The 14,960-nt window shown below is 54.3% G+C and overlaps 1 protein-coding gene and 1 non-coding gene across 5 annotated transcripts in view; one reads left to right on the forward strand and one right to left on the reverse strand.

Annotated features, from left to right (window-relative positions):
* Nucleotides 1-14,960, reverse strand: part of Agap3 (ArfGAP with GTPase domain, ankyrin repeat and PH domain 3) — a 52,452-nt gene that overhangs the window by 24,460 nt on the left and 13,032 nt on the right. For 3 of the 4 annotated variants that reach the window (XM_076831899.1, XM_076831907.1, XM_076831922.1), the window contains exons 2-7: nt 1,921-1,979; nt 1,655-1,742; nt 1,390-1,475; nt 1,092-1,233; nt 621-755; nt 363-490 (exon numbers count right to left, since the gene is read on the reverse strand). In XM_076831899.1, coding sequence (XP_076688014.1) covers nt 363-490; nt 621-755; nt 1,092-1,233; nt 1,390-1,475; nt 1,655-1,742; nt 1,921-1,979 — 638 coding nt within the window. Of the gene's footprint in view, nt 1-362; nt 491-620; nt 756-1,091; nt 1,234-1,389; nt 1,476-1,654; nt 1,743-1,920; nt 1,980-3,471; nt 4,361-14,960 lie in introns of those variants that run through there. The other variant, XM_076831913.1, reaches the window with a different exon arrangement.
* On the forward strand, nt 13,436-13,508 carry Trnaa-ugc (transfer RNA alanine (anticodon UGC)). Its single transcript has one exon. It is a non-coding gene; the product is annotated as a tRNA-Ala (tRNA).

Here is a 14,960-nt window from a genome sequence, read left to right on the forward strand (position 1 = left end):
TCAGGCCAGTGTGGCCAAGGGTGAGTGCCCAGCAGGCCTCTCCTCCTTGTGCCAGCAGAGTACGATTTCCACAGGACACAACTCCTGAGACAATGCTAACAAGGCTCACTAGAACACGTGTTTGTGCCATCTTAGCTGATGGTTGGCAGGAGACAATGGAGAGTGGAGGGTGAAAAACAGGAGCAGGGAAGGCAGTCACCATGTGACCGAGCTGAGGCCAAGGCCAATCATGCAGGCTAAATGGAATGCAAGCCACATGCAGGAACAGGAGGCGGAGGGAAGCCAACAGAGAAGTGTGAGAAGGCGGCAGAGGGGGCAGTGAGATGCACAGACAGGTCCAGGGTCAGGGTCCGTGGCCGCACCTGGTTGATGTGCACGGCTGGGATGGAGGCAGCGGACACGGCCGAGTGGCTGGGCGAGTTGGGCAGGGACTTGCAGGGCCCGATCGCCAGCTGCTGCTTCTTCCGCAAGGCCACCACTTTCTGGGCCACTGCAGGGGACAGCAGAATCAATTATACCCACTGGGGAGAAGGGTAGAAAGCCCAGCTCGGCGCCTCCCTGCAAAACAGCCCTGCTTGCCAGGGAACCTTCCTGCACCCCACTCCGGGGGCCCAAGTTACCGTCCTGGAAGACGCGCTCCACGTTGAGCCCGTAGGTAGCGCACGTCTCGTAGTAAGTGCAGCGCTTCAGGTCTGTGGAGAGCTTGCGGGCCCTGCTGTCATCGATGACGCGGGGATTGGCGGCACTGATGGCGTCTGTAGGAGGGGAGGCGTCACTTGGGACAGGGGAGTGGGGTGGCTGTACAGGCCTAGGGATGCAGAGTCTGGGCTTCATTTCATTTTGCTATTATGGAGTAAAAATGAGCTGTCCACTTAACCTCTGAGTCTTTTATTCATGGCAAAAAACGTGGACATGACAGTCACACGATTGCAGGACTAGGGGGAGAAGAGCAAGGAAGAAGCCCTGGGCTCCGGGCAACATGGGAGGGGCTGAGAAGGGAGTGGAAGCTGGGGGCTTACTTGCCCCTGCCCACCCAGGCTCGGTTGGCCCAACCTCTGCTCCCTTGAAGACTCAGGCAGGCCCCGCCTCACCCTGTGTGCCCACTAGCACCATGGGCACCTCGCTGGCATTGCGGAAGCTGCAGAGCCGCAGGAAGTAGTTGTACACTGTCTGGAAGCTGATTTCATCCTCCAGGCTGAACACAAACACCACCGCATCCACCCAGGCAGCAAACTAGGGAGACCAAGCAGAGTTAGCACACTTGCCTGGGCCTACAGACTCCCACACTGCGAGGGCCAAGGAATGGAGGATCCTAACAGTCTCTTGTCCCCAGACACACAACTTTGCCCAGTCCCAACCGGAAACCAAGGGCCCCGGCAGGAGCATCACCTGGAGCTCAGGGGGGCCTCCTTCATCTCGGATCAGCAACAGGTAACTTTGGCCGTCCACCACAATCTCCTTCTTAAACCGACCCCCTAGGATGGAGTGCAGAGTCAGGACCAAACTTGGAGGAAAGGCCCATAGGGGCCAGGCAAAGCAGAAACCTAAGCTCCCAGTGGAGGAGACAGGAGGATGGGAAAGGAAAGGGCCCACAGTGTGGAGGAGAAGAGGTCCACGTGGCCAGTCTCTGGGCCAGGCTGGCCTTACAGCTCACCTTCAGGGGACTCCTCCTGGACATAGGTCCCTGTCAGATAGCGGTGCACCAGGGCTGACTTCCCACTAGACAGGTTCCCCACTATGCCCTGCAGGAGAGGAAGGGGTAAGCAGTGATCAGAGGCATCAGGGAGAAGACCAGGGCTGAAGGGAGAGGGCGGGCCACGGGGAGGGAAGAGGCTCAGAAGAAGCCAAGCCCAGACCCACCATTCTAAACCTGTCCCACCCAGCCACAGAACTGCCAGGGCTTCTCTCGGGCCCACTCACCACTTTAAGCTCCGGCACAGAGCGGCTCAGGGTCCACTCCTGACTGTTCACAAATGAATCTGTGAAGACAGAGCCACCCCATCAGGGCCACTATGGCACACACAACTGTCTTAACTGCCACCACCAGTGTGTCCTATAATGTCCCTCTTGGCCAAGGCCAGAGGATAGCACTGTCTTCCACGAGACCTTGAAGCTCACCCCTAGTTCCCTAGGGAGTAGCAGGAAGATTCTTTCTAAGCCAAAGTCAATCTTTTTTTTTGGGGGGGGGGGTGGGGGTGGGGGTTTACTAGGGATTGAACTCAGGGGCACTTGACCACTGAGCCACATCCCCAGCCCTATTTTGTATTTTATTTAGAGACAAGGTCTCAGTGAGTTGCTTAGCAGCCTTGCAGTTGCTGAGGCTGGCTTTGAACTCTCAATCCTCTTATCTCAGCTTCCCTAGCCACTGGGATCACAGGCATAGGCCATCACTCTCGGCCCAAAGTCAATCTTTAGGAATAGACTAAGGGCTCAGTCTCAGTCCTCTCTGGCCTTAGACTTGTATCCCTCTTTTTCCTCTTTATGCTCCAGCAGGTATTACCCACCTGGCTTAGTTTCAGGGTACCTCTCATCCAGGTTAGAGGCCACTCCAACAAGTCTCAGACCAGACCCAAAATGGGCAGAGCATCTGGCAGAGGGGCTGGCCTCCTGCAAGTAGGAACTGCTCACCCTTGGCAGGGTGGGGCCACCCACTGCATTCCTGAGCCAGAGTAAAGAGGGAGTAGCTTTACCTGGCCCTGTTCTTAGAGGCAGGTCCAATGAGGCCATATCTACTCTGCCCTGCCCCAATCCCTTTCCCAAGCTCCTCCTTAGCTGGGGGCCCACCTCCAGACTCCCTTCCCTTCAAACACTTCCAGCACCACTAGCCCCTGAGTCAGGCAGGGCTTCTCACAGAGAAGGGAAGTTGCCAGCTACCATTGTCCTCTGATGGCCGGCCCCCAGCTCCTTTGCCCTCCAAGTTTCCACCTACAGCCTCCAGCAAGCTCCTGCTGGCCCAGCCTGGGCTGGCCTTTGTCTGGGCAGCCCTGCTTCTCCCTGGCTCCCAGACACACTGCCCCCAGGTTGTTTCAGAGTAGTTATCATAACCAGGTCCCCTCACAGTGAGAGGTCAACCCCAGACTAGGAGCTAGGAAGCTGCTGAGTCCAGCCTAGAGACATCTGACTCTACAGAGCACCTTCCTTTCCTGGGCCTCAATTCTGCATGTGCCAAATAAGGGGGTGGGGATGTGAACTAGAACCCTTCCTACTCTCCTATTCTAGGATGCTGGGGCAGGGCCATAGCCTGCTCTGGCCCGGATTCCTCCTTTCCCACTGCCATCTCTTCTGGACACTGCTGATGACCCCAGATACCAACTGCAGCACTGATGACACTTGGAGGGACCCATCTACTCCAGGCCCACACGGCGCGCTTGCCTTGACCAGGTGGGTTCCTGGCAGATTCTCACTCAAGCCCTCAGTTTCCTGCCAGACTCCAACCAGAAAGGCCACCCAGGAGGCGCTGCATCCCCTTACCGCTCGGCGCGCTCAGGAGCCCGGGGGCGGCGGCCGCCCTGCGGCTCCACAGTGGCGCGGCGGGCGCGGGCTCCCTCCGGCGGAAGCGGCTGGTGAGCAGCCTCCAGAGGCTGGCGGCGGCGCGGGGGCGGCTGGACTCTGGCGCAGCGCTTGGGACCTCGGCGCCCAGCAGGTCGCGGCGGCTAGAAAAGGCGCCCAGGGAGCTGGCGTCGCCGTCGCTGCGTGTGCGCGCGCGGGGCGGCCGGGCCAGCAGCCCCGACTCGGAGCGCCGGATCTCCTGGCCGCGGCGCAGGCGGAAGCTGAAGCTCTTCTTCAGCGCCGACAGACCGCGCCGGGGACCCTCGGCGCCGCGCCCGCCGCTACCGCGGAACACCTGCCAGCGCTGGCTGCTCCACAGCGATGCGCCTCGCAGGAAGCCCGCGCTGCCGGCGCGCCCCAGCCCCGCGCCCGGCGCCTCGGCCGCCGCCAGCTCCAGACGGTTCACCTCCAGGAACGTCATGCTGGTGGGCCGCGGCCGCAGCGCAGGCTCCCCGGGGGCACGGATGCGCCGGATCGGAGCGGGGCTGGCCGTGGGGCTGGCCACTGGGCTGGGTGCGGGCGAGCCGGGCCGCCCCGAGGGCGCGGGGCTCCGGCGGCCAAAGCGCGGGCGCAGGAGGCCAAGTAGCAGGCCACGGGCACCAGTGGGGGCCGGCCCCGAGCTGCCCGAGCATACGCTCCGCGGCCGCGCCGGCTGCTCGCTCGCGGCGCACAGGGCGGCCTGCAGGGCGGCGGCGGTCCGGCCGGCCGGGGCGCTGTGCAGGTCCAGCGAGTCGCAAACACTGAGGGCGCGGCGGCAGGCGGAGGGCCGCTCCCCGCCGTAGCTGTCCCCGGGCGGCCAGCCCCGCTCCATGCTCAGGGCCCAATGGCGAGGGCCAGGCCCATGGCGAGGGGCGCGGGGCTGGGCCCAGGCCAGGGCCCGCAGCCGGGGCGCACAGACCTCCGGCCTCTGGGCACCTGGTGTGGGCCCACCGAGTCCCTCAACTCTTCCACCTCGCAGCCGGCAAGCCCAGACCTGGAGCGGCTGGGAGCAAGCCCAGTCAGGCGAGAGAGGCGGCAAGTCTGGCCTGGAACACCTAGGATCGGTGGAGCAGGGGAGCCGGCCTGCTGGGGCAGCCCCTGGGAGCCCGCAGAAAACAGGAAATTCCAGCCCAGGGCTCCTCCTAGGACTGGGCAGGTAGGTAAGGAGTTGTCATTAAGAGCAGGCCAAATAAATAACAGTCCTTGAGTACACCACACACTAGGCACGGTTCTGGAGAAAAGTTGACCATTTTCTCTTTCTTGAAAGGCAGAGCAACCATAAGGGCCAAGGACAGGAGGTCTTTCATTAAGAGGTCAAATTAGGGGGGCTGAGGATGTGGCTCAAGCGGTAGCGCGCTCGCCTGGCATGCGTGCTGCCCGGGTTCGATCCTCAGCACCACATACAAACAAAGATGTTGTGCCTGCCCATAACTGAAAAATAAATATTAAAATTCTCTCTCTCTCTCCCTCTCTCTCTCTTTCTCTCCCTCCTCTCTCACTCTCTCTTTAAAAAAAAAAAAAAAAGAGGTCAAATTAGGAGTAATGACCAAGCCTATGCCCTCTCTGGGCCTCACATTCCTCATTTGTAAAATGAGGAGCTTGAACAAGGCAATCCTGTCTCAATTTTTGGCTAGACATTCTGAGGAAGAGAGCTGTTGGATGCTACCACCAGCTCCTGTTAATGACTGAGCTATCCCCCTTTTTTTCCCTCTGAAGATCCAAAAGATACTCATCTGTCTGGGCTAAGTGTCCTCCTGCCTAAGGGCAGCAGAAAAATCAAAAGATAACTTCCAGGCCCAGACCACAGTGACTCACTTCTGAGCCTTCAGTGGCCATTCCCTGGCTGCTCACTTCATCTGCCCATGTCCAGATGAAGGCAACAAGGTGGCTTCCAGTACTGGCTGGCACCTGGCACTCTGTAAATGGAAGCACCCCAAACTCTATTAGTTTCATGAAGTGTGCTGCACCCAGAAAATGTGGGACCACCCCAAAACGGGGCAGGAGTTGTGCATAGTCAAATCACTCCTTTCTTTCCCAGGTCCCTGAGACAGCCAGCGCACCACAATTCACAAAGTACAACCACAGGCGGCCTAGCAGATCAGGAGAAACCAGTTTAGGTAGTGGCAAGGGGTGAGGGGCCTGAACTTCCTTGGAAAAGATTATACTCCCAAGACTCTCCACCCCAGTCCCACCCTATTTCCAGTGTCCCCTTCAGCATCCCAATGTCCCTTTGAGCTTTAGAACTCTGTGGTCTAAGTTAGTAGAGATAAAAGCTGCACATTCCTGAGGGGGCTGGGGCTGGGGGAATGCCTGGGAAGGCAGGGCCTCCCTATCCTAGGTGCTCTGGCAGAAAGGAGGGCTGGAAACTCCCAAGTCCTGGGCTGGATCTCTGGGGCAGTTCACATCTTCATGGGACTAGTTATTAACAGTGTTGAGGAAGGCTGCTTCTCTCCAGGAAGCACATTCCCCCATATACCATAGACCACTCCACAGAGAAGCCTTTCCCAGATCCTCAGGCAGGCACAGAGACAAGAACACAACCCAATACTCACGTGCAAGTCTGCCAAACTTTCTGAGCTTCAGATCAAAAGAACAAGGTAGTCTTTCTACCTAGACGTGCCTATCTGCCTCTGTCCATCTGTGCTTTCTCTCACAAGCATAGGGATTATCCTGCCTCAAAAAGAATAAGGCTGACCGTTCGCAAGTCTTCCCCCAGCTAATGAAAATGCAAGCCCTAAGCAGGAGTTGCGGGAGCCAGTTTGGGGACGAGGGGGACAGAGGACAAGATGGCTAACATGGGTATGTTGCTTTAGCATTTAGCACTCTTCCTCAGTGGAGAACACCAGGATGGGTCAGAAGGGAGAAAGCTCCAGCCCATAAGTGCTGGTCACATGGCTTGCGTGGTATACACACACACACACACACACACACACACACACACACACGAGTCAGAGAAGGCAGGCAACAGTGCCCAGTCCTTGAAAGAAAAATGACACTTAAGAGGACATAGGCTCCCAGGTTCCACTGCACCTGAAGAATCCATCCAGGCAAAAAGCTCATCCTGGGCCAATTCCCAAGCATAGACAGCTTCCTCTTCTTTACCTGTCTGCATCCTCTTTTCCCGGAAACTTTTCTTGACCCATAAAAACTATAGAAGGAAGAGCATCTGCTCCCACATAAGTGTCTCAATGTATCAGGTCAGTGGAAGACTCCAAAGAGAAAAGTAGCCACAGGCATACACCTCTTCCTCATGGGCCAACCCCAGGTCCTCCTGGGCTATCCCCAGGTCAGGGAGGATGTCCCATCTGACAAGACTGCTCCAAAGACATGCAGCAAACACAGCTCTACCTCATAGCACTACCCAGTGAGCCTACAGCAAAGAAGGCAGCCCTAAAAAGCTCCATGCTGGCAAGCCCTAAAGAGGACCAAACATAAAACTAGCCCTTGGGTTTGCTATTTCCTCAGGCCACCAAAAGCACTTTGCCTCTCAGGGGCTGAAAATTTCCTGCAAATTTCTGGGAGATTTAAGATGAAACTTCTCACAGATGCCTGCAGTGGAGATTCTGGGACAGGCTGAACAACCTCCCTTGGGGTAGAGAGGGCAGGAGGGGCTTCCTGGTGCTCAGATGCCCTTCTCGGATATGCACAGGCGTCTGGGGTCAGAGGGGCTGTTCCACAAAAACAGAAGGACCATGGGTAGAGGTGAGACATGAGATGCCATCAAGAGAATGCTGGGGGGCTGGGGATGTGGCTCAAGCGGTAGCGCGTTCGCCTGGCATGCATGCGGCCAGGGTTCGATCCTCAGCACCACATACAAAGATGTTGTATCTGCCGAAGACTAAAAAATAAATATTAAAATTCTCTCTCTCTCTAAAAAAAAAAAAAAAAAAAGAGAGAGAGAGAGAATGCTGGGCTGGAGTTGTGACTCAGTGGCAGAGCACTTGCCTAGCATCGGGAGGCACTGGGTTCCAGCCTTAACACCACATAAAAATAAATAAAATAAAGGCATGTTATCCAACTACAACTACTTTTTTTAAAAAAAGAAGAGGACAATGCAGGTCCTGAGCTAGAAACAAAGGGCAGCTCTGCCACAGGAGTCCCACAGGCCTCGCCCCAGCTCTCCACCCAGTGTTTGCTGGCTGATGTGCTGATAAAAACGGGGTTGTGCCGGGCTGCAGCCCACACAATGTGCAGGAAACTGGTGGATATCCTCCTTCTCCAAGATGAAGAAGGACCAGCTTGCTCCTGGAGACCAAAGCTTGTGACTGACCGCAGGGAAAGGCTTCATTCAGGCTTCTGGTGACCTGTGTGGTCCCAGAGCCACACTGGCCTCCAAGACAGGTAGGACTCTTCCTGTCCACACGGTGGCAGCAAAGCATCTTCCTGAGGCCGGGAGTGCAGGCTGTGTGGTAGGGCGGGGGAAGCTGGCAGGACCCGCAGCCCCTTTGGGTTGTCAAGGCCACTCAGGAGGCAGTAAGGGGCACACCAAGGCTTCAGGAGGGCTGGTGTGTAAGCTGTGGGATGGGGATTAGGAAACCAAGAAGAGGGGAGAAGATCTTGGGTGGCCACCCTTGTACAGCCTGAAGACAATCCTTCTGTGCTACAGCCAACAATTAGCCTCCAAAGTCCGCCTCTAAGCCACTTTGGCCAGTGCCCCCCCCATCTGCAAATGCACAGCACTGGCTCTGGAGCTGCTCAACCAAGACCTAGCAGGGTGGCCTCACGGTCTTTCTTACCACTCCCTCCTGTGGGCTCTGCCTCCCCCCCACGCCCCGCCCTATCACTATACCATCTTTTTAACAGCCCACCTATGCCCACCCCATTGCACTGCCAATCTATTTTCCCCATGACCTCATTACCTCCATTAAAGCTCTGCAGTAGCTCTCAGTCCCAACACCAGACTCCTCACTCCCTGCCCAGACCCCACCGATCTCACCTGGAACCACCCACCCGCCACCCAGCCACACAGTGTCTACCAGGCCACGCCTATTCTCCACCCAGGGCCTCTATACCTGTTTGTCCTTGAGGTCACTTGGGTCTCAGCTGCAACATCCCTTCCTTGACAGCCCCGCCATCTCGGTGGCCCCTCTGCTGACACTAACACACATGACTCCCAGAGGTTTTCTTTCCCAAAAGAACTCTGCAGGGCTCACAGAAGGTGTACAGCCATCTCCGTCAGTGAATGAATGAGCGAATATTTCTGCCAAGCCGAACTGTGTGCTAGGGGTTTTGTTCCCCTTGTGGGGAGGGAGACAGGCATAAAAAAGAGATGGTTCCTGTCTGGGACAGTCTGTTGAGGTGACTATCTCAGGCAAAATAATCTATACAGTCTCCAAGTGCAGAGGCACAATGGTGTGCTGGTGGGACCAGCTTCCTGTGTGGACAGCAGGGCTCAAATGCAGATTGCAGCACTTTCTAGCCAGTGCCACTTACCATCTGCTGAGTCTCAGACTGAGTCTGCAAGCCAGAAGAAACCCCAACTCCCAGCTGAAGCAGGGCACAGCAATGATGTGATTGGTGGGCCACAGAGCCTGGTGGAGCAGGTGACCAGTAAAAGGAGCTATTCCTACTTGGCCTTGTAGGACACAAGAGTGATTTAAACTGGTGCCAGCCTCCTCAGTCAGTCTATGACCGTGGCAGGTTCATATCAGCCCCCTGTGGCTAAGGCTGGGTTGGCTCCTCCAATCTCTTCTCTAAGAGACCTCCAAGCTAGGGGGACCCTAGTCCCAACCCCAGAACTACAGAAATAACCTTATGTAAAAACAGGGTCATCGTTGGTTAAGATGAAGTCACACTGGAGTAGGGGAGGACCTGACCCCACGACCATTACCCTCATCAAAAGGGGAAAGCTGGGACTGGATTGTGGCTCAGTGGTAGGGCACTTGCCTAGTGTGTGTGAGGCACTATGTTCAATTCTCAGCACCACATACAAATAAATGACTAAAAGGGGGGAAAAGGTGATCCCACTCCTTGGTCTATACCCAAAGGACTTAAAATCAGCACACTATAGTAACACAGTCACATCAATGTTTATAGCAGCTCAATTCACAATAGCTAAACTGTGGAACCAACTTAGATACCCTTCAATAGATGAATGGATAAAGAAAATGTGGTATATATACACAATGGAATATTATTCAGCATTAAAAGAATAAAATTATGGCATTTGTAGGTAAATGGATGGAATCGGAGAATATGATGCTAAGTGAAGTAAACCAATCCCAAAAAAACAACGGCTGAAATGTTCTCTCTGATAAGTGGATGATGATCCATAATGGGGGTGGGGGGGTCATGGGAAAAATGGAGGAACTTTGATTGGGCAAAGGAGAGGGAGGATGGGGAGAGGGCATAGGGGCAGGAAAGATGGTGGAATGAGATGGACATCATTATCCTAGGTACGTGTATGACTGCACGTATGGTGGGACGCTACATCATGCACAACCTGAGAAATGAAAACTTGTGCTGTGGTTGGAATCAAAATGCATTCTGCTGTCATAGATACCTAATTAAAATATAAAAGGAGGGGGAAGGCTGGGTGAGACATACAGAGGGACTGCAACACAAAGGGACACAGGGAGAGGATGGCTAGCCACAGGCCTTGGAGAGAGGCCTGGAACAGACCTGTCCCTAACACCTTTGGAAGGAGGTCCGCTGACACCTTGATCTCAGACCTCTGTCCTCTAGGACAGTGACTGTTGGACTGTCCTCTGGGACAGTGACTTTCTGTTCCTTGAAGCCCCCAGTGTGCAGTACTTTGCCAATGCAGCCCTTCACACTACCAAGCAATGAACTCTACAGAGAAATCAGTGCGCGTGCAGATGAACACAAGGGTGGTTTTGGTAGGAGATTCCTATTCCCCAAAGTCCTGCCATGGATTTCAGGTTCAGAATTCAAAGCTTGGCTCTGTCCTTTACTTTTAGAGGTAATGACACTGATGTGTAGAGAAGGGAAGTGCCTTGTCCAATGTTGCACAGAGTCAGTGGTAGAACCTGGGCGAGGCCCAATACTCCCTGGCCAGTGCTTGGACCTCCAAACCTCCAGTATTATTTTTTGAGTATCTGCTAAGAGGAGGCGTGTGAGTGGCCCCTGGAGCCACCTGCATCACCTCGAGGCAGAGTGGAGCACAGAGATTCTGTCAGCCACAGTCTAAGGCCCTGAGAGTGTCCCTGACACCACCTCCTGCTCTAACCAGCTGGGGCAGCTGCCTGACATCAGGCTTAAAAGGAGGTATCAAGGATCTACCGAGGACCACCTGGCACGCCTAGCTCTGCCCAGCAAGCCAGTTAATTCTCAGGGGAATGGCTCGGGCAATTTCCACCCGGGGCCTGCACTGGGCCAGGAGCTGGTCCCTCTTTATGCCATCACCAATCACCCCAGGCCAGAGTGGCGGCAGACTGCAAGAGCATCTGTAGAGGAGCTTCAGGCTTCAGGCTTCAGGCTTCAGGCTTCCACGGGACCTTTCATACACACCCGAGGTGCACTGGCTCCTCACAATTCTGACCCACCTCCTGCATTTCAGGTGTTGTGGGGTTGTTTTTGTTTTGTTGGTACTGGGGATTGAACCCAGGAGTGCATACCCACTGAGCCACATCCCCAGTCCTTTTTATTTTGAGACAGGGCCTCGAAAAGTTGCTTAGGGCCTTGCTAAATTGCTGAAGCTGGTCTCAAAATTAGAATGCTCCTGCCTCAGTTCTTGAGTTGCTGGGATTACAGGCACCCCTGGCCATTTCAATTGCTTTTAAATGCTATTCTTTCCCTTCAAAATTGAATACACAAGTTCAGATGAAGTCCCATGAGTTACAAATCTGTTTCGTGCAGTCAAATGTGTCTCTAAAATGTGTCCAAGTTTATGAACTCTCCATTTCTTATCAGCAGTTCTAGCACTTTTATTAGCTTCCTACTTTTTTTACAAAGATAAAATATTTTTTGTAAAAGGAAAATGCAATAAAGTGCTCAAATAACTGCACTAATTTTGAGGACCAACACAGAGGACTGCTAAGAGTGCAGAAACACATGCATACATTCAGGGTCTCAAAGAAGGGGGCTGGGTCAGATGCATGGGTGTAGGAGAGGGAACAGTGTATGTTATTTTTTATTTTAATTTTTTTGTAGTTGTAGATGGACAGAATGCCTTTATTTATTTATTTGTTCATTTATTTGTGGTGCTGAGAATCAAACCCAGTGCCTCACATATGCTAGGCAAGCGCTCTTCCACTGAGCTATATATAGCCCCATGTATGTTATTTTAACAACAACAACAAATGGCTCAAGTAGCCTGAGAGTCATCCAGAGGACAAAAGTTTACTGCAGCTGAATTCCCATGATGGACTTTACAAGAGTAGGGCCTGGAATCGCCTCATCCATGGAACAGTTTGGGGGGCCCCACAGCACCTGGCCTCCTCTGCACAGCCACAGTGAATCTTCTGCCTGAGCACAAGCTCATGTTCAATGTGCTCTCACCTTATGCTGTGGAATGTGGGCTCCTGGGCCTCCTCCAGGGGGCACACAGCCTCTGGCCAGTGTCCCCCAGACAACTGAGTAACGGATGTGTGCCCTAGATCCCCAAGGCAGCAGCCACATGGGACGCCACTGGCCACTTGCTAATAGCAACACCCTGCTGAACATGATGGCCCTCTGGGCACTTGACACATTAACCCACTTAACCCTGGGAGAAAGGTGCCAGGAATCTCCCCAGTTACAGATGAAGAGCCAAGTAACTTGGTCACCAGCCAGTAGGTGATTTGAATCCAGGCCATCTGCTCAGCTGGCTAACATGCCCTTGGCCTCCTCAGGCCTGGTCATTGCTTCCCTGGCCTGCGGCAGTCTCTGCTGACTCAGGGCCTGCAGAGCGATGCCTGAAGCCTGAACCTCTCCAAAGTCAGAGTTCAGATTTCAAGCAGCTCCCACCTACCTTCTCCTCCTCCCCATCCAGGAACAGCCCAGCCTTGGCCTTCCTTCTAAAGGAAGCAGATCCCCCCTCCCCAAAAAAGCCCTCTGAGCCCGGCATGGTGGTGTAGACCTGTAATCCCGTTGGCAGGAGGCTAAGGCAGGTAGCTTGCAAATTCAAGGCCAGGCTCAGCAATTTAGCAAGGCCCTGACTCAAAATAAAAAACGGGCTGGGGATTTGGCTCAGTGGTAAAGGGACCCTGGGTTCAGTCCCCAGTACCAAAAAAAGAGTCCTCTCAGATTCCCCCTCACTGATCTCCCATCCCTGACTCCCTGCTCCCCGATCCCTGGGCCACAAGGCATGAACACGGATCTCTGGCTGCCAGGGCTCCCCTCCCAGGGACACATGGCATTTACAAAAGGAGAAAATGGCACAGCCGCCCAGAGGCCAGGAAGCTCTGAACATCAGGCCTGCACAGGTGGCCACACTTATTCTTTTTCGAAAAACCAGATACAAAATCCTGGGCTGGGGATAGAGCTGAGTGGTAAAGCAGCTTGCATTCCATGCGCGAGGCCCTGGGTTTGATTCCCTAGCACCACAAAAAAATAAACTACGCGACAAGGACTTGTGTAAAACATAGAAAAAGAAAGCAACATATGGAAATGGTGTCACGGCCACCTGCTTGCACCTGGTTGGGTGACGCGATTTTTCCTGCCTCTTCATATCTTTCTTAATGTATATTTCACTCTGCTTTCTGAAGTGTTCCTGGAAGGTTCATTACTTTTTTGGGGGGGTTCCGGGGATTGAACTCAGGGGCACGCAACCACTGAGCCACATCCCCAGCCCTATTTTGTATTTCATTTACAGACAGGGTCTCCCTGAGTTGCTTAGTGCCTCATCATTGCTGAGGCTGGCTTTGAACTCCTGTCTCAGCCTCCTGAGCTGCTGGGATTACAGGCGTGTGCCACTGTGCCCATCAGGGGTTCATTACTTTTATAAAAAGAAGTTAACAGAGGCGCTGGGGATATAGCTCAGTTGGTAGAGTATTTGCCCTGCATGCACAGGGCCCTGGGTTCAATCCCCAGCACCTCCCAAAAAAAAAGAACCAACAGAAATGGAAGACTGTTCCACCTGGGAACAAAAGGCAGAGTCAGGGTAGGATCCCAAGTAAGTTTGGGGTGGGCGATGCCAGGGATCTTTATTTTAGGATTTGAAAACACAAGGGCTTCCTGGGTGTCATCCCTGCCCCTACCCCATCACACTACAACAGGGCTCTGCCTCTGATGTGTCACCAAGCTGCCCCAGCCCAGAACACTGAGGGCCAGTGCAGACTGGATACTTTGGCAGCCTCCTTGGGTCAGTGGGCTCAGCCTGGCCCACTCCAGTGTCGGCTTGGTGACATGTCATAGTGCGACGTTCCTCCGTTCCTCACCACTGCCCTGCTGAGGCCAAGCCAGGCTATAATCAGCACCTGTGGACCTACATCTCCTTTCCACCAGGAGCTCTCTGAAGGGCAGGATGACTGGGTTCGAGACTGGTAGATGGCCTGACTCACTCTTCGTGCCCACTCACCACCGCCGAGTGGGGAATGCCCAGCTGCCCACCGCGAAGCATCAGCAGTGACTCCCTTGCTGCCGTTGGGACAGGAGTGCAGCACCTGCCTCTGCATCTGCATTCCCTGACTGCTGGCGAGGGCGCCCCTCGTCATGTTCCGACAGCATGTTTCCTTCTCTTCCTTCTCGGACCCTGTCCTTTGCCTGATGTTCTCCTGGATTTTTTTCCTCTTTACTTCTGGGGACTCTGCGGAACAGGCGTGCTAACGTTTTATGTGGTGCACACGCACCATGTACTACAGAAAAAGGACTGAACCACATAATTTCATAATGGACTATAACCCCTGAACAAGGACACAAATCCAAGACGCGAAGGGATGCTAAAAGGTCAGGGTGGGAGAGGCTTTCCTGACAGAACATCCCTGATGGCAGACGGGCATCGAGATTACAAAGTCACCTTTCAGGGGCTGGGGTTGTGGCTCAGTTTAGAATGCTCACCTAGCACATGCAAGGCCCTTAGCACCACATAACAATAAATAAATAAAATAAAGGTATTGTGCCCAACTGCAACTAAAAAATGTGTGTGTGTGTGTGTGTGTGTGTGTGTATAGAAAGTAAGTCACCTTTCACAATCCCGTGACTGCCAATGCAGGCAAAGGTTGTTTAAGCATGCAAAAGCCATGCAGGGGAGCTGAGGGGGTCGGAGTGTCACCCCCACAGACTGCTTACTAAGGGGGTGAATCCCCCGAACTAGGACCCCTGGCAGCTGTTACCCTGCCAACCTCGATGCAGGCCTGCAGCACATGCCAGGATGGTTTCCTGTCAAGCTTCTAGACAAAGTTCACGGGCAGCACTTGGGAAGAGGCAAGTGCAACCTCCCCAGGTGGCTGCCATTGCAAGCTTCTGGAACAAAGACCATCCCCACCAGAACTGCCTAACTCTTCAGAAAGCCGGGGTGCTGGGAAAAGGTCCCATGTGAGCCCCTGGTCCTT

Source organism: Callospermophilus lateralis, chromosome 1 (assembly GCF_048772815.1).
Source record: "Callospermophilus lateralis isolate mCalLat2 chromosome 1, mCalLat2.hap1, whole genome shotgun sequence".
NCBI classification, from domain to species: domain Eukaryota; kingdom Metazoa; phylum Chordata; class Mammalia; order Rodentia; family Sciuridae; genus Callospermophilus; species Callospermophilus lateralis.